Genomic DNA, 25,285 nt, shown 5'->3' with positions numbered 1-25,285 from the left:
CCCTTAGTTACATCTGTCCTGGGAGGAAAGGAGAGCCTTTGGAGTCGTGTGTAGTCCCAGCCACACAGGCTTCTCTACGCCTCCCTCACTTAATACTTTACGGGCCTTCCTTCTTCCTGCTAAGAACACACTAAGCTTTCATCCTCCTCAGGGACTTTGCACTTGCTCTTCCCTTACCCTTCCCTCCTTTCCCTGCTCTAGCATGGCTGGGTCCTTTTGACAGTCAGGTCTCTAACTACCCAAACTACAGGAGATGCCAGCCATCGTCCTACTCTCTTTCTCTCAGTTCTCCATTGTTTCTTTAGAACCTTTCAGAAGGGAGCTGTAATTGTCTCATGCATATGTTTGCTTAGTGGTCCTCTCTCTCCCACACTAGAGTGAAGTGAGGTCCACGAGGGAGATACCATGCTGTCCTGTGCACTGTCCTATCTGGCACCTCTCACTGTGCAGGGCACGTCGTAGGTCTGATGAGTATTTGTGCAATGTCACCTTCTGGCCACGTGTGGTCTGTGGAATGGCACCACTTCACAAAATCTTTGAGACTGGTCCACAACAAGAAGTAGAGACTAAATGTTGGGAAAATTTTGCAACAATTGATATTCAAACATGTGATCAGAGAACTCCTCTCATTGAATAGAATTCCCTTGTGGTCTGACTCACATGGAAATCTCACGTAGCATGTGTTATGTTCTCATCACATGCAGTGAGCCCGCAAATCACTCTGCAATAGGCAGTAAAACTAACCAAATACCCCTGATCCCTCACCATAGAGAGTTTGAGCAACACAGTTCTAATCTATAGCTTGGGGGGGAAAGGGGGAGGAAATCCCGTGTAGATAAAGTGAATAGAGGCAAAGATTTATTTTTTAAAGCTGTACTTTTGGAAAAGCATATTTTAAAAGAATACTTCGGCATTTCTGAGCTCAGCTACCCTGTGAATTAGGAATTATTTTACACAGAAGGAAACACAGAATGATTCATTGGCCTTCGCCAGTTCGAGGGGCTAGTCAGGGGCAGATCTCAGGCCACAGAGGGTGGCACGGAACAACAGCCGCTCAGGAAAAGGCTGGCTGGTTCCAAACACGGGTCTGCCTGCAGTGCCCAGATCTGGGTAAGACATCAAGTGGGTCCCTGAGATGTCGGTGGAAACTAAAGCAAGCAGCTCCTAAAAGAGTTGGCTTTGGGCGTCAGGATCTGGCTGGTGAAAACCCCAAATGCTTGGGCCCCAGACTAATCAGAGGATGGCATCATCAGGCCATGATGAATGCTGGCTCCTGAAACCACACAGGATAAAGGCGCCTCTGTCTGCCTTGCATCTGGCCTGCTGAGCAAGTCACATTTCTGAGATTGGACAATTCTCCCTTCCTACCCACCTTCCGACTCTTTTTTTAATTACCAAGTGATCGGAACTGATTATATTTTGGAAATTGGACTGAATCATGCTGCCTGTCATCCTTCCCGACCAGAATGAAAGCCAGAGACATTCTTAAGCCTTTAAAAACTGGTCACAATAAACCTAATTGTTAATATTTATTAAGTACTTACTATGTGCGAGGCACTATGCTAAGAGCTATACGAGTACAATCTCACCTAATTTTCTAGCTGTTAGGGATGTGCTATTTTTACCCTCAGCTACAGAAAGGGAGCTAAGGCTCAGAGAGCTGACGCAGCTAGACAGATGTCCCACAGCTGATTTAAATGGCAGAGACAGGTCTTGAAGTCAGTCCTCCCTGACTCCAAAGCTTGGGCTGTTCCCTACAAGGACAGGCTAGGCAAACTGGGCAGGTAGTAGGGGAGGCAAGTATCTTGGGTTAACATTTCTAGGGAAGGCTTCCAAGAACAGCGAGGGGCTTGAATGGGTCTTTGAAAACTATCCAGGCTTTGAGGGAGGCAAGATGGAGAGGATGAAGGGAACCAGCTTTCATTGAGCATTTTGTATATAATATTAACACCTCACCACTTGCTATGTGCAGAGTCCATTACAGTCCCATTTTACAGAGGAGCAAACAGAGGCTTGTGAGGAGCCTACACGGGGTGGCACTCACTCGTACCACACCCTCTACTCCCATACCCATAGGAGACATTGCAGATCGGTCAGAGCACTGTCTCCCACTGGTCCCTCATTGGGCCTCAGAATCCTTCTCAACACAGCACTCCAAAGGCCACGATTGACTAGGATTGACATGTAAGATAAAACCCAGTTACTGTCCCCGCCTGACAGCTGGAGAAGAATCAGGAAGAGCAGAATCAGGACTGGGTCTTCTGATTCCAGAATTCATGTGTGTTCTACTGCCCAAGCCTGAGAAAAGAGCCTCTTTCCCTCCCACTTTCCTCTCTGCGTTTTTGATTTCTCTCTTGATAAAGCCTGATTCCGGGCACCTCTTCACCCACGATGTCCCAGCTAGACAGCAAAGCACCAAATGATTCAGGAAGGTCCTCATGAAAAACTGAAAACCTAAACCAATCTTTCCAACAGGTCTGAGAAAAGACCTCTTGCTAAAGGTTTTGGCTTCCTGGAGAGATACCTTATAGGCTCTGAGTGGCACAGGCTGCTGACTCAGACGCAACCCTCTCTCCCCAGCAGCCCCTCCCCAAGTGCACGGCATCAACAGTGATTGCCTGAAGGGCTGTGTTGAGGTGGATTCTGAGACCCTCATCAGGGTTGATTAGTGATGTCTGCAACGCATGACTAGGCAGCATAGGCAAGAGTGTCAGGCCAGCCAGGCAAGGCCAGCCATCCCGAAACACACTCCAGTGGCAGCTATATGCTGTGGCCTTAACAGTGCAGAGGCAGGGAGCCGGTACCCAGCTGGCGCTTGGAGCTGCAACAAGAACACTGGGTTCCTGGGAAGGAAACGCTCTGTCTCCAGGGCCCCAGCCAGGAACCCATGAGCTCTGCAGGCCACAGACACCCACAGCCAGGACGGAGCCATGAAAGGACACTGTGAATGCAGAGATCAACAAGAGGCTGTCTGGCACGGCCACTGCTCCAGAACGTCTACCACAGAGTTTATCTGTCCAGCTAAGCAGGGAGGAGTGCAGGGCCACAGACATATCCAGGGACTGGGGAACCTGGCCCCAGGTGACACGTACCCAGTCCACTCACCCTGACGTGATGGCACAGGGAAACTCCCCCAGCAATTGGGGGACATTTCCTTTTTCTCTTTGCAAATCATCCGTCTTCTAGACAGGCAGAATAGAAGGGGTTGAGACCCAAGCTACTGAGTTCAAAGCTGTCTCTCCCACATGCTAGCTGTGCAACCTTGGGGCATTACTTAACTTCTCTGTGCCTCAGTTTCCCAAGAAGTAGTAAGTACCTTTCTTGTAGGGGTTTGTGAGAATTAAATGGGTTTACATACGTAAAGCACTCAGAGGAGTGCCTGGAACATAGTAAGCATCGCATAAGTGTTACTTATTTCTATTATCCCTCAAGCTCCTCAACCTGACAGAGTAGGCAGCCTTCACTGAAGACGTTCCTCTCCCATGAGCTGAACCAGCCATGTAACTGGGACTGCTTCAACACATTCCGGCAGAGTGAGCCAAGCTCTCATTTCCACTTCTCCAGAATCCTTCCTTAGATCCTGGGAGTAAGGCAAGCCCCAGGCAAGAAATGGGAAGAGCTGGTGTGGGTGCTTGACTCTCAGCGGCTGTCGCTAACCACCCCCCAGGCCCTGGGCCCTGCCCCAGCCTCTTGGCTTATAGGGCTACAGCTTGCCTGTCCTCTGATAGTCATAGCCACTCCCCCCACCCACTATCCCCAGAGAGGTCCTAACCCTTGGATATCCTGCTTCAGACGCACACAGGGGGACCTGTAGAAGGGCTCACTTCTAGTCCCCTCCAGTCTCCTAAATCAGTCTTTGGATGGGTCCAGGACGCTTTTCACAAGATCTCCAAGTGATTCTTATGCAGCGTGAAGTTGGAAACTAGGTTCTTCAGACCTACCTGTCTGGCGTGTTTGTGCTGGAAAGCCACCGGCAATGTCATAGTGATCAAGACTGAAATCACGGGTTGCTCTGGTCTTCCTAAGACAGAGTCAAGGAAAAGCCCTCATCAGCCATGTGGGATTCTTGTTCTTCCAAGTTTTGGGTGAAGGATCTTGGCCTCTTTGGCCAACCAGAATATCCATCACCTCCGTGTCCCCTTTCCTGGGCTGTAAACTTGGGTTATTGCTACTGCCCATTTCTCTTAGTTGTGGTGAGGGTCAAATGAGGTCACCACAGACTTCTTACAATGGTCAAGACCCCAACAATCATGCAGTCTCCCCTGAGCATTGCAGATGAGGAAACTGAGGCCCAGGGGGCTGGGTCCTTTCTCAGTCTCACACAGAAAGTAGCAGCAGGGTTGGAACTAGAAATCCAAATGTCCTGACACCCCAGGACTCTGTCCACCTTCCAGGCCCTCGCCTGTGTCTGGGAAAGCACCCTGAAGTGTATTAGGGACTGTACAGACAAACAGGGATTAACAGGGTATGCTGTGAGCGCCTAGTGCCAGAAGGCATCTCAGCCAGGTGTCCCCGGGAACTAGGGCAGCGCCACCAAGGGCCATCCACAGCCACCCCTCAATTGCTGAGTCCTGCAGGAACCCGGTCACCTCCTCTCCCTTTTCTAAAAATACTCTTATCCAGAATTCATTTATGATGAAACTCAGCTAACATCAGGCTCTGAACTAGTATACCCCTCCAGGTTCCTCACCACTCCTTAAAATCAGGCAACAACGGGACTGCTCATGATGAATTGCAGTATGAATTCTCAAGTTGTTTAACACAATCCCAAGATGAGCCCGGCCCCAGTGATGCGATACGGGGCAGGCAAGTTCCAAGAGGGAAACTCTGGCAGCAGCCACCTGGGCAGTGGGAATCAGGCAACCTGGTGGGTGTGTCAGGTTCTAGGTCAGGTTCTAGGGTCTGGCATAGAAATGGAGAACAGGCGTAAAGGATAAACAATGGCCTCTCACAGTTCCTTTCACAGTTTCTCAAGCTGTTTCACCTTGACCTTTATTTCCCCCTTTCTCCCCATCCCTAGGACCCACCAAGTATAAGATTTTTGTTCATTTATTTTAAAAAAGGCTAAATTGGACAGTTATCTATGAACATATTAATATTCAGATGGTTACCATTCATATCGACATGGACATGTTATTGACTCGAGACCCTGCCAATTCGATTAGAAGGTGCCTTTGCATATGTTTCAATTAATAAGCCATGAAAAATCTTACACCCATAATGATTTAATTACGTTTTTCAAAGAAAAGCAATTTTAAACTCGATTGACATTTTTTTTCCAATTGGGAGCCTTGCCATGGAGGTAAGTGAAGTAAAAATATTTAGTGTTGAAGGAAACAAAAATCCATGTTGCAAAACCAGCAAAGCCAAAATGAACATCTACTTAAATTACACTATTCTCATCGAGAACGTGATCTGTAACTACAACTTGGGGGAGCGTGAACGCTTATTTCAGCCTCTCTTGGGTGTTACCAAAATTCACAACATCTCTTCCCCAAGAATCCTTGGGGTCCGCAAAACCCTGAAGAAGCTGGAAACTGTTCACCTATTCCAGATCCGACCCATTCTCAGATCGCTGCCTGGGGGCTGAAGAATCACGACTGGTTTCTCTCCTCCTGCCCAGGGCCTGCAGTACATGGAGCTCATCCCGAAGGAGAAGCAACCGGTGACGGGCACTGAGGGTGCCTATTACCGCCGCCGCCAGCTCATGCACCAGCTCCCCATCTATGACCAGGACCCCTCTCGCTGCCGCGGACTGTTGGAGAACGAGCTGAAACTCATGGAAGAATTTGTCAAGCAGTATAAGAGCGAGGCCCTCGGCGTGGGAGAAGTGGCTCTCCCTGGGCAGGGTGGCTTGCCCAAGGAGGAGGGGAAGCAGCAGGAAAAGCCAGACGGCGCAGAGCCCACCGCCCCAACCACCAATGGCAGCATCGGTGACCCAGCCAAAGAATACGTAAGTGTCTCCCGGGCCCCCAGGGCTGCTGCAACCGCCCAGGCCAGGGCTGTGTGGTCCGTGCCCCAGCTCCAGGCTTCTTCCCCTCATTCATGCCCTCACTCATTCATGCCTCTACAGCTATTTGGGGCTCATTGACTCCGTGCCAGACACTGCCCTTGGAAAATAATACAAGGCCACTGCCCTCAAGGGGTCATCATCCAGTGGAGGTCACAGACCCCCAAACTGTCGTAGCTTAGAGAAAGTGCATCTAAGGTTGCTTGGGGTGTGGGTAGGCTTGGATTGGGAGCTGAGGCCCAAGCTGGCTTCAGAAGAACTAGGAGTCACCCCGGCCTTCGGGCTTTGAGGGGAAGACCTGTGCTATACTAAAGAAATGAGCATGAGTGGAAAAGCCCTGAGTTCCAGAGAGCACGGTGCAGTCAGACAATGCAGTGAAGTCCTATGTGACTGAAAGCATGGTGAGCTGAGGGGAGGCAGGACACGAGGCCGGCAAGGTCAGCAGGGGCAGGCTTCCTGAGGAGTCAGGTCATCCATCCATTCATTACTCAAGTATTGATCAGCCTGCACTGTGTGGCAAGCCCAGGGAATCAAACAGGCAGAGGACACTGTCCCCACATGGGAGACGGCTGTGGACTTAGGGCTGTCCGCTGAGGGCCATGGCAGCTATGGCAGGCTTTCTGTGGGAAGTAGCACTGGACCTGAGCTGTGCTTCCAAAGGCTTCCTCTAGTGGGAGTATGGACCATGTACGGTTGGGGGAAACACAAAGGAGGGGCCAGGGTCTGAGCAGTGAAAGCCTCAGGGATGGATTTGTCTTATTCTGTTCCCAGGAGGTAAGAGCACTAGCTTGAGGTTGGTGCCCCAGGGGGCTACTGTTTGCTAAGTTTCATGTTCCCCAGCCTCACGTCTACCTTTGGCTGCCCCACCCCACTCCCCATCAGCCAAGTGGCCTCATGCTTCTATTTGACATTTGGAGATAGAGCCCAATACCTGAGGCCCTCAAGCAAATTACCTGCCTTGCTGGGAACAGGCTGAGCCAGACATCCCAGGGGAATGCCAGCCCAAACAATGCTGTCACTACATCCAGAGAAGGCTGGCCTCTTTCTTCCCTGCGGTGACTTAAACTTGGGATCCCAAATTCGCATCCTGCATCTCCGACCCCCATTTGGGATTGTGCCATCCGGTGAACGAGGGCCTCACACTGTTTATCTGAGAACTCTAACACAAAAGAACAAAACTTATTTTCTCTACCACAAAGTTGGCCATGATGTTGAAAAGACCCATTTCTCAGGAAGAATACATGCCCCGGGGACTTTTTAAAAAATTAGATCCAGGGACCATGTTTTATAAACTCATCTCCTCCCCAGCCCTGCCTTCTCTCCACCCTCAAATAGCTGTCTGTCCTTAAAGTACAAAGGCTGTGTAATTCCAAGTGAGAAAGCAACTTCTTTAAGTCGTTGTGACATTTCCCAGTTGCCATTCCCAAGAGAGAGATGCTGATCTGAGAACGTATTTTATCTTCGACTCAGCCCCACATTTTGTTCAGTGTGGAAATGGGACAAAGGTGGCCTGAGGTCCCACAGCCCTGCCTACAGTCAATTTTAGGAAATAGTGCTGGCACTTAGGAAGCATTTAAACAAGACCAGACAGTGAATGGCAAATTCCACAGAAGGAAAATAAGGTAAAGACTCCAAAGGAAGCCAATATTGATTGGCCTGGGGCTGGCTGGGGAAGACAGCCTTCTCCTTCCTTACCTGAACCCCAGTCTAAATTTGGTAAGTGATTATGTAACTAGTGGCTTCATGTCTGTCACCCTCTGTAGATGCTGAGGTCTTGTCTTGCTCATCTCTGTATCTGCAGCAGGTGCCTTCGATAGAGATAGTAGGTGCTCAATAAATATGTGGTCCATGAATGAATGAATAAATGAATGTTCGAACAAATTGAGCCTGGAACAATGGGGACAATTTGGATGGCCATTTTGCCTAGGAGGATGATAAGCTCTCAAGGTCAATTTACTAAGCACCTGCTCTGTGCCAAATAGTGTGCTTACCCTTTCAGGGTCTTTTTCTTAATTCACACAGTTGCCTGGTGGGGTGAATTCCACCAACCCCTCTTGACAAATAAGGAATCAGAGATTCATAGGTGATAGGTAACATTTCTGAGGTCCCACAGTTTCTAAGCAGAAAAACATAGATCCAGTACTCTTTCTAGAGTCACAAAGCCCGGCTTGTTGTCTGTTTCAGGAAGAAAGGAGACTAGATGCTCTTATTTAACTCCTTCTTTGTCTCCTCGGAGCCGGGGAGCAAATCCTGTAAAGGTAGCTGGATAGCCTGCCAGGCCACACACCTATGAGGTGCAGACACAGGCTATACTCCCTGAACTGCTCAGCCGTACCCCAGTGCGTGGATGGGGGTGCTGGCCATCCTGAGTGCTGGGCTCCTCTTGATTCTCATAAAAGGGCAGTGTAGGACAGTTACCAGAGCCACGAGTCAGGCGCGAACTCTGATTTTTGCTCCCCTGATGAGGGCAATGAACTTTTCTAGAAGTGGTGAGGGCATTCATCTTGAGAACCCGGGTGTGGGGAGGAAATTGTAGGACTCCCCCTGACACCTCCAATCCAAACAGAGATTTATGAATAAAATGGAGGCATAATGAAGGACAGGTTGAAACTATTACACCGGAACCATACTGGTAACACCTTGTATGTTAGGGTTTATCACTCTACTAGTGATGGTTCTTGTTCGCACCAGCTACAAGTTAGTGTGCGTGCTGTGGACCAAGGGCAGTGCTAAGTTCTGCAGCGTCTGATTCCAAGCTCCTAACCACCCAGAGATGTGAGAAAAGGCTGTGGGATTTGAACCAACCTCTGTCAGACCTCTAGGCCATCTTCTCTGTTTCCCAAAGCTTATTCCTCACAAAGCTAATGGATATTAAGCCATAAAAGGGTCATATGGCCGTGTAAGTTTAGGAGACATTAGAGTGAACAAAATGAGTTTCTTTACAGCAGGACTTCTCAGAGCTTTTAGTAGGCTAAAGCAGTGGTTCTCAAACTAGTATCTCCTGGAAGGCTTGTTCAAATTTGGAGTTCCCTACTTAGAAGGTATAGGTAGGACCTGAGAAACTGCATTTCTAATAGGTATCCAGGTTGATGCTGATACTGGCCTGGGGGCCACACTTTGAGAACCAACGGTAAAGAATGTGAAAAATCACCTTACATATAAGCTCAGCAAAAATTATATCACCGATTTGGTCTGTGGTGAGGGTCCAGAAAATGATAACCCAGGCATTTTCTAGGTTTATTTGGCCTCCTGATTTAGGGGTCCACCTTTGTGAACGCTGCACAGCACATCCTTTGAGTTCTGGAAACACAGGCACAGAATCTAACACATCGCTGTATCCCCAGCCTCAGCCACCCATGTCTTGGACACGCAGCAATCTGAGACCATGAGCTCCCACTTTCCTCTAAGCTGTGCTCAGCCTGCACTGGAGGGCAGTTCTCCTGTGAGCTCACTTGGCCCCACTGTGCTGCAGCTCAGCCTGTTGCAGTCATGTCCTTCTCCAGAGACCTTGGGAGGGGCTCAGCCCGGGGCAAGTAGGGTCAGGCTGCCGAGCCCTCCCCAGACCCTTCCACCAAACTGTCCTCAGAGGAAAGGGTTATCCAGACCAGAGGAACATTATTGCCAAAAGTCTTTTCCAACTCGCCTGTGTGGAATTCCCACCCACAGGCTGAGTTCTGAGAGAAGCCAGATAACAGCCAGCCAGCCGGTTTGTGGGAGGGCGGGGGGAAGAGCGCTGTCTGAACGCGACCCCTCCTAGGGGCGAGGGCTGTCTAGTTATGCGGGTCTGAGCAAAGTTAGCAGATCTGCACGCGACCCCCAGCTTTCAGCTCCTAGGCCTTTACACAGCCCCTCCCCCGCCCCCGACAGGACAGGGAGACCTAAAATTAGCTGTGGCACATCTGAGAATGAACCCAAGAGCTGTGGCTGCCCACGCCGACTGCCCACACGGACTTTCAGTCCTCTGAAAGTGTTATGATTACACTGAGGTTAGGAGAGGCAGGACGCCATGTGTAAAATGCCTTCAGCATAATCCTTCTTCATGAGGGAACACCACGGCAGAAAAATCCCAGACACAAACTCACCCCCCGTCCCTCCCAAAGCATACCCTTTAAGTCAGTGAGGCCAATTAAAAACCCAAAATATTTAGCCTCCCTCTCCTGCCCTCACTTGTCCCACTGTGTGTGCGTGGAGGGGAGGGAACTGTTACTGCACAGCAGACCCATTCATCTCTTTGAATCCCACTAACACCCAGCAAGAGAGGATGGGCAAGAGAAATATGTCCATTTCACAGATGCAGAGCCTGAGAGGCACAGGGAGATTAACTTGCTGATGAGGGAGCGTTGGGATTCCATCCCAGGTCCTTCTGTGTCATAGTTTTGTGGAGTCTGAGCAGTCCTGGGTGGGACCCAGCAGGGTGGGTACAACCATGCAAGGGGGTATGTGTTTAGGTTTGCTGTGGTGAATGGCCATGTTTGGAGTAATTCACAGCCCAGCACAGTGGAGAATTTGGGGGGCCTCTGGTCTTCGTGCCAAGAACAACTGAAGGATTTGCCTGCCCCACCCCAGTCCCATCCACCATGGGCCTTGGGGCCTTCAAAAGTTTCTGTGGCCAGGGAGCTGCCAACTCCAGCAACCTGGACCCTTTCACACCAGAATGGTGAAGCCCTAGACCCACCTCCCAGGCCCTCCGCTCCCCACCTCTCCCACCTGGGTGGAACCTGTGGGCACCTGCATCCCTGGGGCATTGCCCTTAGTGCTCTGATTGCGAACAGCTCCACCAAACCATTTCCCTGCGTTCAGAGAGCTTACTGGATATTCTCTCAGAAACTGAATATACGGATTTCTTGGCCATGGTCATTTTGCCCAGGCATTTCCGCCCTTCCCTACACCCCAAATTTGTAACTGAAGAAAGGGGAAAGAACGCCAGAACATACCATAGAATGGAATCTCCACCCTTTGGTATTGATCACCCCTGCCGGAACCCCCTGGCCAGCCTCTTCCACACACCATCCCCTTTTTCAGGTCAAGAGATGGCACCAAAGAGAGTGAGTAGGAGAAGGAGAATAGATCAACAGAAGTGATGACATTCCTTGAATCAAAGATCTGTTAATCTGGTCCCCTTTCCCCATAAGAATGCACAGAGGGGGGACTGGAGGCCTGGGTCCCCACCCAACCACTGAGGTCTGCCTCTCAGATGGAAACTTACAGCAGCTGGCGGCTCAGCCCCACTCCAGCCCCAACAAGAGACATATTTGTGGGCAAGGGACTTCCAAACCTTTGTCTGAGCAGATGTTTGGCTTGTGGGCTCGGCAGCCTGGCTTTCCTGCCAGCCCTTCTCTGGGAATTTGAAACCACTGCCTCACCCCCATGCTTTGTGCCCATCTGAGCTCAGGGACAGGAGGGTAAGAGGCTTAGAGAAGCAGCCCTGAAAATTCACCACGGTTACCAGGCTTCTTGCATCTGCCTCCCTCCTTCTTTATGGTGGAAATATTTTAATAATATGAAAGGAGATTTTTTTTTTCCCACAGAAAATTCCCTTTATCCCACTTTTTACACTATAAATACTTTTCCACGTTGCCACATAGGCTTCACAAGCATGTTTTTTCTTTTTTTTTCTTTCTGAAGTAGACTGCATAATATTCCATTGACTAAAACAGGGTTTGGCAAACTTTTACTGTAAAAGGAAGAGAACAAATACTTTTAGACCTTGCAGCCATACGGTCTGTCATAACTACTCGCCTCTGTCCTTGTGGCACTAACGCAGCCACCGACAGTATCTAAACAGATGACCATGGCTGTGTTCCAATAAAACTTTATTTGCAGACACAGGCAGTAGACTGGATTTAGCCCATGGATGTAGTTTGCTGACCCCAGGACTAGAAGAACCATAAAAAATATTTTTAGCTTTTTATGAATTACTTTGGTTTTACCCAATTGTATTTTGCTATTATGGGTTAATGAATGATGGGGATGATGATGATGTCATCTGCCATGCACTGATCACCTAGGTTGTGCCAGGCATTAGCCAGAGGCTTCATACTGTCATTTTATTTAATTCTAAGATTTATACTCTAAGGTACGAGGTCTGACAATTACGTTCGCAAACTTGTTTCCACGATGTTGCTATCCTTTTTTTGATATCAGAGGGATTATTCGTTATGAATTTGTCCCAACTAGACAAACTGTTAACCAAGTTTACTATTTGGAAGTGCTGAAAAGCCTGCGTGAAAAAGTTAGACGACCTGAACTTTTCGCCAACACTTCATGGCTCTTGCATCACGACACTGCACCAGCTCACACGGCACTGTCTGTGAGGGAGTTTTTAGCCAGTAAACAAATCACTGTATCGGAACGCCCTCCCTACTCACCTGATCTGGCCCCCAAGACTTCTTTCTTTACCCGAAGATAAAGGAAATATTGAAAGGAAGACATTTGGATGACATTCAGGACATCAAGGGGTAATACGACAGCTCTGATGGCCCTTCCAGAAAAAGAGTTCCAAAATTGCTTTGAAGGGTGGACTAGGCACTGGCATCGGTGCATAGCTTCCCAAAGGGAGTACATCAAAGGTGACCATAGTGATATTCAGCAATGAGGTATGTAGCACTTTTTCTAGCATGAGTTCGCAAACTTAATTATCATACCTCATATATTATCCCCCCTTTTAAAGGCTAGGACATTAAGAGAAGTTTTTAGCAAAGTTAGACATTATTTTCAAACTTCAGGTCACAACCCTTCAGTGGATAGTAAATCCTTTTAGTGAATTACAATGAGAATTCCTTTTTAATTTAAAAAGAAAACAAACAGTGCTTCAAGGGTGGTAAATATTCTTCTGGAAACTGTGTATGTGTGCGTGTGTCTATATGCTAGGTCAGGCCATAAAATGTATTTCCTGCTCTGAGTCACAGACAAAAAAAAAATGTGAGAAAACAGACTTAAGGCCATTGTCTAGTCAGCTAGCTGGTGAGCGATTAAGCCAGAACTGGGACTCAGGCCTGCCTCGCCCCAAGCCCCACAAAGATTCCAAATAATAGATGCTCCCATTGCCAGAGCCCCTTGCTGGAGGCACCGTGTGAGGCCGCCGCTCGGCCATGCCCAGATGTAAGGCTTTTCCCCACTCAACAGCCTCCTTTTGCAGAAAGTCACTCGTTGCCCACATCCTACACAAAGCTGGATTCGAGAACACCCCCGGTTGGCGTTCTCTCTTACAAGCATAGCATTTATGAACACGTCCTGTCTCCACCTTTGCCCTTCACCAGATACCCACTGAGGAAGATTCAGTTAGAAATGCTTAGCGTTTTACTTTGCATGACAGCGAGCCCCATATTGGATAGCTTGCCCCTAGAAGAAGCGTGACGCGAAGTGGTTGGCCAACGACAGTTGACCTCCACGTGTAAAGCATTTCCCACAAGCCGTGGCCTGCCACATGTTTCAGATGAGGAAACTGAGGCTCAGAGAGGTGGGTGACTTGTCTGACCAGTGATGAAGCCGTGGTGTAGCCCTCCTTCCAAAGGCCATGGACCTAACCATTGGCCCAGACTGCCCATCCTGCACCATCAGGAGCCTCAGGAAGATGACAGTGTAGGGGAAGAGAACCCAAGAGGCTAAGGATGCCAGAAATGACACTGGGCCAGAAAAGGAATTAAAAAAAGAAAAAAACTCTGGGATACATAAGGCTGCAAAGCAAAGATGGTGAATAATCACCATAAGAGGAAATGAAGAGATGCTGTTTATAAATAAATTGTTGAGTATTTGTATTGGAAAGAACTCAGCGCCTTAATTCAAGGCCCTTGTGTTAATATTTACTGTATTGTAATAGTGAGATTTTCACAAGGCACTCTGGGTTTAGATTTCACAAGGCACTCTGGGTTTAGACTGGGTAGGCCTTTGGATAAGAGCCTTCCAGAAGAGACAACAGGATTGGAACAGAACTTCTGGCAACCCTGACGGAGAGATTATTGCTGGTTTAGAGGGTTCTCCATATCTGCTGATCCCTCTCTGAAGGCCAACACAGTCCTTAGAGACAGCTCTTTGGCTGTGTAACCCTTGGCCACTGTCCTTAATTTACCATTGCCTAAAACACTTTGTGTCTTGATGACTTCCATTTCAGAAGTCTTAATAATTCCACGTACCCGCATTTGATGTTCCAGTTACCTAATGCTGTCTATCAAACCAGCCCAAGATGTAGAGGCTTAAAACAGTAACATCTGTTTTGCTCACAAATCAGCAATTTGGGCAGGGCTCTGTGGGGATATCTTATCTCTGTCCAAGTGGCATTATTTGGAGCAGTTCACAAGCTGGGGGCTGGAACCTTCTGAAGCTCCTTCACTCGCACGTCTGGCCTTATTGCTGGGAAGACGCAGATGGCCTGGGGTGGGACCAGCAGGAGTTTCTCTGTTTTCTGCACTCAGTTGCCCTAGCATAGAGACCTCGGGACTTCTTGCCTGCCTGCCCAGGGCCAGGGTGTGTGTACTGAGAGAGGGAGCCCTGTGGAGGTTGTGTAGCCTTTTATGACCTTCCTCGAGGATCTGTAGCAAACCTTCCATTCGATAGAAGCAAGCCATTAAGGTGGGATCCCATTCAAAGGAAGGCACTTAGTTACCCCACTGGTTGGAGAAGGGTCTAAAAATTTGCAACATCATTTCCACACACTGACGGAACTCCAACACTGCAGGGTTTTAGCACCTGAGACAGCTGAATCTAAAACGTTCCTCAGCTTTCTCAAAGCAAGTGTTTTCATACATTACAAAGGCCCAAAGTACAGAATTCCCCAACTCTTTCATTTAGACCCTTTTCATTAAGAATCGCTCACCATTTGAACAAGGAGAGAGCCAAACTTCAGTGGCACAGGGAGAAGCTTCACCTTTATTCTACGGATGACAGGTCTTTGCCTCACCTCCTCCCCCCAGGGGGAAAAAGTCTACAAACTAAGTTGTATGGCAAATGTTGGAAAGAATCTCATGATCAAGTTCTGAATTTAGACAGTTGTAAGTATGAATAAGAACCAACCAATATGCTGATGATCAATGTTCTTCTCTATGCCTTTCTTTTTAATTAAAGTTTATTGGGGTGATAATTGTTAGTAAAGTTACATAGATTTCAGATGTACAGTTCTGTAATACATCATCTAGAAATCCCATTGTATGTTCCCCACCCAGAGTCAGTTCTCCTTCCATCACCATATACTTGATCCCCCTTTACCCTCATCTCCCACCCCCTCCCCCCTTACCCTCTGGTAACCACTAAACTCTTGTCTGTGTCTATGAGTTTCCCAAAAGTCTTCTGCTTAAGGACACTTTCCCCTTCACAGGCGCAGTAGCCTAAGAATGACCACATGGGGCTTTCTTTTAAATAGTTTAGAATGTAAGCATCCCAGGAATTCCAACTGGCTTCGGCTGTAACCACATCAAATTGGTGACATCATTGTCGCTGCGCTTGTATATAAGGTCATTTTTAAACACCGTATGCCAGTGGTTCTCAAAGTGTGCTTTCCTGGCCACACCAGTAAGTATCCCGTGGGAACCTGCAAATTCCCGCGCCCCATCCCAGACCTACTGAACCAGACATTCTGGGGCTGGGGCCCAGCAGTCGGTTTTGGGGGATGCTGGGGCAGAATCAAGTCTGAGAATCACTGTCTTAGAGGGAGTGGGGTTGGAGAGGGAGAGGAGCAGGCCCGCCGAGCCAGGCAGTGATTGTAGCTGCGTCTGGGGTAGTGACAGACGATGAAACTCGCATAACTCATGGCCAACCTACCCGGTCCCAGTATTACAGAAAGGAACCCCGGGCCTCCAAACCAAATGCAAATCCCGCCTCTAACATGTCTTTGTCATCTTGTGACAGTGGTTTAACTCCTCTGAGCCTCAGGTTTCTCGTGTATAAGGAGGGCTGGGGTAGGGAATAACAGGAGACTTTAGCTAATACTACTGAGCCCTTATAAAGGCCATTAACTCTATTATCTCATTTAATCTACGCAACAACCCTAAAATGTTGTTAGTATTATTACCCTGTTTCTCCGAAAATAAGACCTAGCCGGACCATCAGCTCTAATGTGTCGTTTGGAGCAAAAATTAATATAAGACCTGGTCTTATTTTACTATAATATAAGACCGGGTCTTATATAATATGATATAATGTAAGACCAGGTCTAATATAATATAATATAATACCAGCTCTTATATTAATTTTTGCTCCAAAAGACGCATTAGAGCTGCTTGTCTGGCTAGGTCTTATTTTCGGGGAAACACGGTATTAGTAGCCCCATTTGACGGGTAATGAAAACTAAGGCACAGAGAGATTGGGTAACTTACCTAAGGTCACACAGCTAGCCCCACTCTCAACCACCCACTGCAATTTTGAAATTGTAAACCTCAGTACCAAGGATTGTAAGAAATAAGTTTGTGCAGAGAAAAGCCAGGCCAGGGTCATAGGACCCAAGCAGGCTAGGCATTCTGCCTCCTGGTTGCCAGCCTGGCCCTCGTGGCTGAGAGGCCACCAGGCTGACAGAGCCAGGACACGGTCAGATCTATCATTCTTTGAGATGACAGGGAAAGGGGCACAGAAAACAGCTCAGAGGCAAGAAGAGGAAATTAGTTTCTGACACATGTTGACAGGGCTTATTACCCAGACATCTTGTTTTCATAAAATGGCAGTGACACTGTTTACTTAAAAGGGCTGGCTACTGGTAGTAACAGGCCAAGAGCCAGGAATTCTGGGGAAACAATGAGGGAAGAGGCACGCCTCAGAGAGGCCCTTGACAAAGGACTTTCAGATAGCTGAGAAATTGAGACCAAGCTCTGTGGTCTGTGAGCTCAAATCTCTTCCATCCGCCATGCAGCCGCCGAAATTATCTCCCTACAGTGCAAACCAGAACTACTCTCTTCACCTCCAGAACCGTTAATGGCTCCCTATGACCTCCAGAAGGAAATCCTCACCTCTAGCCTGGATTCAAAGCCACCCATGATCACCCCCAAACTGCCTTTCTGACCTCATATCCCTGTAGTTTCCCCTGTGGGTCGAGGGTGCCTGCCCCCAGACATATCCAGACACATTTCTACCCCTCCCTCTTTCCTACTTGCATGTTAAGCAAACATCTGGAAATGTGGAGTCAGGAGCCCCACTGATATATCATGGTGATAACTGACCAGCTGTGGTGGATCGACAGTACGTCCCTCTGTGTGGGAAGAAAAGGACTGGAAATTTCATTCCGTAAAAGTTAGAAAGCCAGACAGAAAGCTCGCTTGGTACTCCAACAGCCCTTGCCAAATAGTTTACACGAACAAGGTATGCTAAAGAGATGGGGGTGGGGGAGATGAATGCTGACTCATCACTTACTTTTTGGTTCAGACCCTCTGATGGATTCCAGGGACTCAGCCATGTGCAGAGACATGGGATTTTTCACACCAGTCGTTCTTGTGGGCATAACTGAAACCACAAATTGGGCAAGTTCTAAGGCACATCATCAGGCAGTCAGGATCAATTAACCAAATACGTTCTTTAGACATTCATTCAACAGCCACTATGCTTAGGGACTGCTATCAGTACATGGACATTCTTTGTCACTTGGTTTTCTTGCCCCAGTTTTGACCATCTTAATTTTTATTCCCTCTTCGTATACAGGAGTATACTAAGTATGTAATTAAAGTATTTAAATTAAGACAACTACGTGTTTAGGCTCTTAACATATGCCTACTCATCTTTATATGGCTAACCAATAACTGTTTTGATTTGGGTTGACACATAATTGGTAAGTGGTGCTTAGTAAGATGGAGTTCTCATCTAAAGACAGAGTCAGCAAACATCTGCTGTGGAAAGCCAGGCGGTCAATATTTCAGGGGTTGTGGGCCAAGAGCCAAAATCAGTGATATCACATTGGTACTTTATGTAACAAGAGAGAAAACAAATTTTCACAACTTTTTAAGTTTTATTTTTTTATTTTATTTTATGTTTTATTTTTATTATATTCAAAATAGAGCTGACCCTTGAACACCACAGGTTTAAACTGCATGGATCCCCTGCAGTCTAAACCCATGTTGTTCAAGGGTCAACTGTATAAAAATATAAGCAAGCACAAGATTTTGTGATACAGGTTGTATTAGTCGGTTTGGGCTGCCATAACTAGGAACTGAGAATACTATAGACCAGGTGGTGTAAACAACAGAAATTTATTTTCTCACATTTCTGGAGGCTGGAGTCCAAGATCAAGGTGCTGGGAGGGTTGGGTTTTGGTGAGGCCTCTCTTCCTGTATTTCAGATGGCTGCCTTCTCACTGTGTCCTCACACGGCCTTTCCTCTGTGAACATGCAGGGAGAGAGAGAAAGAAAGAAAACTGCTTAATCTCTGGTCTCTCTTCTAATAGGGATGCCAGTTCTGTCTGATTAGGGCCCCGCCTTTACCCCCTTGTTTAACTTTGGTTACCTCCAGAAAGGCCCCATCTTTAAATACAGTCACATTAGGGTTAGGGCCTCAACATAGGAATTTGGGGGACACACGATTTAGTGCATACCACAGGTCTGCTAATGAGAAAACCGGAATTATTTTGGGGCAGAAAACATTTCACTGAATTGGAATTCAAACGTCAAGTCCATTCTCAACTGGTGGGTTCTACAAGAACAGGCCATGGCGGCATTTGGCCACAACCATAGTTTGCCAACACCTGATTGAAAGGCCACTTGGTATAGTAGAATGAACCTTAGCTTTGGGGCAGGCTTGGTCAGTGTTCAAATCCCAGCTTTGCCTCCTATCAGCTGTACGTTACCAAGCAGTCTCTGAATCTCTCGGAACCTCAGTTCTGCCATATCTTGGGGAAAATAATGATTCCAAAAGGGAGATAACTAGAAGGGAAAGTAACTCCCTAGGGTTCTGGTAAGAGGGATCAGAAATGAGTGCAAGATCCTGAGCAGAGTGCTAGATGTAGACCTGCCCTAAGGAAATGACAGCTGTTATCACTGTGGTCACCATCAGAGATTTGAAGAGGAGATAACACCAAAACGACTCAAAAGATTTTAGGGACCGAGTATGTACTCTGAGGAGGACGTCATGAGGATAACAATTTACCTCTCTGTGGTTTTCCTCCCAATTTAATCATGATAATAACATCATACAAATCCCAATCGAGGGATAGTCTACAAAATATCTGACCAGCGCTCCTCCAAACTGTCAGTCATCAAAAACAAGGAAAGTCTGAGAAACTGTCATAGCCAAGAGGAGCCTAAGGAGACATGACAACTAAATGTAATGTGGTTTCCTGGGTGGAATCCTAGAACAAAAAAAGGGCATTAGGTAAAATGTAAAAACATCTGAATAAAGTTTAGACTTTAGTGAATAATAACATATGTACCGTGTTTCCCCAAAAATAAGACTGGGTCTTATATTTTTTTCTCCAGAAGACACATTGAGGAATATTTTCAGGGGATATCTTATTTTTTTCATGTACAACAATCTACATTTATTCAAATACAGGCATGTCATCTTCTTCTGGAACATCGTCATAACGTAAATGTATCCATCTGGGGCGTATTTTCAGGGTAGGTCTTATTTTCGGAGAAACATAGTATAGTACTTTTAATTGTGACTAATATACCACATTAATGTAAGACGCTAAGAACAGAGAAAACTGGGTATGGGATACATGAGAACTCTACTATCTTCGCAATTTTTGTGTTCTAAACTTTAAAGTTTAATGCAAAATACTCATACATGGGTAAAAATCCATTCAAACTGCAAGGCGGACCAATGAGTTTTCACGTAACAAGGATGAAAGGTTGATTGATATGGTTTCAAATTCTGCATTAACTTTTGAGAAACTACCCCTTGAATTTTGATATAGAATCAAACAAAATATCTACAGTTATTGGGAAAGGCTATTAAAATGCTCCTCCTTCCTTTTCCAACTTCATATCAGTGCGAGGCCAGATTGTCTTCATATATTTCAAAGAAAACAACATAGTGCAAAAGATGAAAAGCAAAAGCAGTTACAAGAACCCAGCAGTTCTCTATTGAGGCAGTCATTAAAGAGATTGCAAAAATGTAAAACAATGCCACTCTTCTCACTAAATTTTTCCGTTTTGGAAACTAGAATTGTGTTTCATTACAAATATTTATGTTAACATGTTAGTGGTTTATTATTTTTAAGTGAATTAATACATAATTAGTTATTTTTTCTCAGTTTCAATTTCTCTTATGGGAAATATCAATAGCTATTACCCATATGAACAAAAACTCTTTACGGTTCTTAATAATTTTTAAGAGTATAAAGTGTCCTGAGAACAAAACGTTTGAGAATCACTGTGCTAAACAAGTACTTCATTTAGTCTTCACAACAATCTACGAGGTAGGCAATATTATTATCCCACTTTGCAGATGAGAAAACTGAGGAACAGAGAGGTATAGTAACTTGCTCAAGGTCACCAAGGAAGTAAAGAGACTGGAGTCAAAACCCAAACTTGTGTCACCACGCCCTCCTGACTACTTTGTATCTTTGGGGTCCTCCTCCACCCTTCTAGGTCTGTGAGCTGTGCAAGGAAGTGGCCCCTGCCGACAGCCCCGTGGTCTACTCAGACAGGGCAGGCTACGACAAGCAGTGGCATCCTGCCTGCTTTGTGTGCTTCAAGTGCTCCGAGCCTCTGGTGGACCTCATCTACTTCTGGAAGGACGGTGCGCCCTGGTGTGGCCGCCATTACTGTGAGAGTGTCCGGCCCCGGTGCTCCGGCTGTGATGAGGTAAGAGCTGGTGGGGCTGGATGGTGGGGGCTGGTAGATGACACCTCTACTGTGGGAGAGGACCCAAAGGCCAAGGGGAATAAGGCTTCATTGATGACGTGATCCACAGATGGGAAAACTGAGACTCAGGTCTCACTTCATGCTCTCAGCCTCTGTTTTCTCATCTGCAAAATGGGGCAAATAGTTGCCCCCCAGGAGACACAGAGTGCCTTAGCACTCTGTAAGTGCTCAGAAGAACATGGGGACATGCACCAGGAGGCAGGGTTATCCATATTCACACCTCACTCTGCGACTGTTAGTCGTGTGGCTACCTAACTCCTGTGCCTCAGTTTTATTACTTGTAAAATGGGAAGGATAACAGTGCCCATCCCCTGGGGCTGCTATGCAGATAATGAGATACTGCATGAAAATGCTTGGCATGGGCCTGACCAAGTGACTACTGAGTGGGAGCTGCTGTTCGTCTGAGGATACCACACATGATGTAATACAACATTAACGTAACACGATGCCATACAGTAGTTAGACGTGCTATAAAGGGGTTCAACTCTCCAATATGGGTTAACACTAGAGGAATTCTAAGGTCTATTAATAATAACAATACTAACTAGGAGGAGAATAGCTACTATCTGCATGCATCTGGTGACAGGAAACTCACTATCTTCATCTTTGGCACACGTGAGGGTCTTCTTCGCTTTAAGGCAATATCTGCCTCTACCACCTCCCACCATTGGTCTCCATGCGAAGTTAAAGCCTCTCACCTAATAACTGTCATCAAGCGATATTAGGAAGGAAAAGGACAGTCAGCAGGCCAGGCCCACAACCTCATTTTTGTGAGCACAACAATATACTCACTGTAATAACACTCTATCCTTTATTAAGAGCTTACAAATGGGTCAGTTATTTGCTACATACTTTATGTGTGATGTGCCCTGATATCTCACAACAATCCTTTAGGAGGAGAGAATCATTATCCCCATTTTACATGTGAGAAAAGTGCAGCTCAGAGGTCAATGATAGTCATACAGCAGTGACTTTGTATCCACCACTATACCAAGCACTTCATGAGTAGTAGCTCATAAAACCCTATGGGATGGATAGCATTTATATCCCCATTCTACAGATGTAGAAACTGAGATGCAGGGAGATTAAGCAATTTGCCCCTAGTCACGAAGCTGTTTAGTATTTAAGTGAAACCTCATCCCTGGTTCCTATTTGACCCCAAAATCCAAAAGCATAGTTAACCAGTATGCTATTCTTCTCTTTCTGAGCCTCGGGGGTTTCTCACCATATAGATTGCAAAGTGTCACTTTATTCCAAGCTTGAGTGACCCTGTGTGTTCTTGCTCTTGAAGGCTGGCCATTGGTAACTTAGCTAACATCATTAAACTGTCCTCACTGGGGTATGTAATCCTGTCTCAGAAGAAAACTGCGCTTTGCATTTGACCCAAAGAGTATCTCAGAGACTAGATCAATAATACCTGCTGATGGTGGAGGACTTTTTTTTCCATCCAAGAAGCTAAGATGCAACCACAACCTTCACCAAGATGTCAGATTTCTCCACTGAGGTATCTAAGGGTCAAAACAAGAATAGGGTAGGATAAACCACCATCCTACAACTTGCCCTCAATACACTGTCTCTACTAGGTTCATTTCTTCTGCTTTCCTCCCCAGATAATATTCTCAGAGGACTACCAGCGCGTGGAAGACCTGGCCTGGCACCGAAAGCACTTCGTCTGTGAGGGCTGCGAGCAGTTGCTGAGTGGCCGGGCGTACATCGTCACCAAGGGTCAGCTTCTGTGCCCAACTTGTAGCAAGTCCAAACGCTCCTGAAAGGCTGCCTGCCCATAGCCAGAATTCACGGGAGCCCACCGAGAAGGAAAGCCAGGTGCACTGAGGCCATCCTAAGCATCTGACCCAACAGCCAGCAAGCAACAAAAACAATGATTTATTTTTTCAGTGGGAATATATACACACATATATTCTAGGTGGGGTGGTGGTGAGAGTCAATAGTTTCAAAGCCAGAAATGTTCTGAGAAGTCGTAGGATGGAGTTATTTTGTTTTTGTTGCTATTTTTGTTTTTGTTGCTGTTGTTTCCCAGCTACCAACGAAAGACACAATTGGCATCTTGCAAGGGATCTCTAGGAGGAGTTTCCCAGAATGCAATTCTGAGTGATGAAATCACATAGCTATAGAATGTGCGTGCTTTTTTGTGAGCGTGGGAGCTCCTCCAGGAGCAGGCTGGGATCCCAACAATTGTTTGTTGCCTCCTTTCAAATGGAATTTGAATGTTAAATAAAAAACTTTTCTTGGCATGATAAACATATCAATAAACATTTTATGCAATCCACATATGCCTTTATCTAATTATTTACACCGGGAGATTGATTTCACAGTATCCATTTAGCCCTGTGACCCTGAATGCTGGTGCTGGCAGAAGGCACTGTAAGTGCTGGTGTGCCTGTTCATCTCACCAGAGCTCTTTGGGGAGTGTAGGTCCTGGGAGCAGAACGCCCATCCCAGTGTCAGGCACCCCCAGATCACTGATGGGAACATACATGCAACGTGTCATGACGTACCAAAGAGCAGCCTTCTAAGAACCGATGAGCTGCTTGAAGAGCAGGGACCCAACTCAGCTGCCCTCAGAGCCCAGGCAGGTAAGCAGCCCAACAGAGCCACCTAAGTCAACCAGTGGTTGGTGCCACATGGGACATGGTGACCAGTGTGGACAGATCCTAAGAAATACGGGAATTTTATGAGAAATCTTTCCTTTAAATGTTGCCAACTGAACATGGAATGAACCAAATAGAATAGGTCTTTGGTCAAGATGTCCTCTCTTTTTATGGCCTCTCTGAGCATTTGCAGCCCCCAAATTAGTTTCCTTTCCACAATTTCTAAGAAAAGACATCTCTTTTTCTACTGTGGCTATAAGGACAAAAAAGACACAAGTCCTACGGACTCACAATCCCCTCACCACGGGGCTTCTTTCTTTCTTAAACTTCCCATCTGTTGCCAAGTCTCTTACATGTTACCACACAAATTCCGCCATCATCTCTTACCTGCAATATCCTCATTCATGTGCTTTGCAAGTTTGACCAAAGCGACTGCCATATCCTTCTAAGGTGCCAGCCCCCTCTGCAGCCACACTCAGTTTCCCTGTCGTGTCGTGTCTGTCTTCTCAACGGGAAGCTGTGCCTGTGTCGTCTTCCTCACCTCACCTTCATGGCTCCTCACTGACACAATTAAGAACCACGTTCTCACCCTGACATCTGAATCCTTCCAAAACTTGGTTTAGTTGTCTTTCTAGTCTGAGGACCCATTATTTCTCTAGACTTTTATTAGATTGGTGCACAAGTAATTGCGGTTTAAAAGGTTAAAAATAATTGCAAAAACCGAGTTTACTTTTGCACCAACCTAATACTTCCCGATTTCTCCTACACATTCAGAAACTCCCTTCGATCAACCCCCCCAGAAACACCAATGGAATAGTCACCCATTTACTCACTCATTCATTCATTCCACAAATCTTCACTGAGCACTACAGAGTTCCAAGTGCCATGCTCAGTACAGGGGTACAGCACGCAAAGGAAAAACAGTGCCGCCCGACCCCTGCATTTTACAGTCTATAGGGGAGATGGGCCCCAGTCAAATACTCCCACAGTCAGTGTAAAATTACAGCTCCGATGAATGCTGTAGAGGGGAGGTACGTGCTGCTATCGAGTATCTGAAAGATATTAGACCAAGTGAGGGGTGTTAGGATAGTGACACGAATATCTAGAATACGAGTGCCCCTGAGTAGGCAAAGAGGAAAAGGGCAATGGTTAAAGATGTAGATGAGGATGGACCTGGAACAGGCCTTGAGGCTGAAGCAGCACCAGTTTATTCAACACCTATTTACTGGTGTTGGAGATACAGTGGTGACCATGGCCCATGCATGAGACTCAAAGAAGATGGGTGGAGCCGGAGCACAAAGAGCGATGGGGCGTTTGATTAGCACTGAGACATTAGAGGTACTCCACCTTTGTGGGTGACAGAAAAGACCGGTTTCTGTTCTGGAAGCAATGGGGAGCCTTCCAAGAGTTTTTAAAAAGCAGGGGTTGGTGATGGCTAGACAGGGAGATTATCAAATACATGATGTCTCCTCTGCTGAAACCCCAGCCTGACGCCTAATTGACTTTGTCCTGATGACTTTGTCCACACCACTGTGGGTGGGAGTGATGACCCCCAACAGACCCCATTGGCCACCACCCAGAGCGTGCTCCTGCCTTCCTGCATCTACTAATGACACCCCATCCTTGCATTTGGAACACAGGAGTCGTCGCTGACACGCCCCCTTCCCACCTGAGGGGTCACTCAGTACAGTCCTTTCTCTCCCTTCATCTCTCCCTCCAGCTCCAAGGTCATATTTCACCTTGAACAGTTTCTGCCCAGACTGACAACAGTCTCCTAGTGAGTCTCCCTGGCACGAACTCACCCCCTCCACACACTGCTCAGGTGAACTGCTCAGAATCACAGCCTGATCGTGCACTCTCCTCTCAGAATACTCAGGGGCTCCCTATTG

General features: G+C 46.9%; 1 protein-coding gene across 1 annotated transcript in view; it reads left to right on the top strand.

Annotated features, from left to right (window-relative positions):
* Nucleotides 1–23,074, top strand: part of LMCD1 (LIM and cysteine rich domains 1) — a 57,763-nt gene extending 34,689 nt beyond the window's left edge. Inside the window, exons 4-6 of the mRNA XM_033132780.1 lie at nt 5,624–5,953; nt 20,512–20,727; nt 22,398–23,074. Of these exons, the coding sequence (XP_032988671.1) occupies nt 5,624–5,953; nt 20,512–20,727; nt 22,398–22,556 (705 nt within the window). The 3' untranslated portion in view covers nt 22,557–23,074. The remainder of the gene's footprint in view (nt 1–5,623; nt 5,954–20,511; nt 20,728–22,397) is intronic.
* Nucleotides 23,075–25,285: the final 2,211 nt, after the last annotated feature.

The sequence above is a fragment of the Rhinolophus ferrumequinum genome, chromosome 17 (genome assembly GCF_004115265.2).
Source record: "Rhinolophus ferrumequinum isolate MPI-CBG mRhiFer1 chromosome 17, mRhiFer1_v1.p, whole genome shotgun sequence".
Classification (NCBI taxonomy): domain Eukaryota; kingdom Metazoa; phylum Chordata; class Mammalia; order Chiroptera; family Rhinolophidae; genus Rhinolophus; species Rhinolophus ferrumequinum.
Note: the sequence above shows the minus strand (reverse complement) of the source record. Positions and strands in the feature narration are given on the sequence as shown.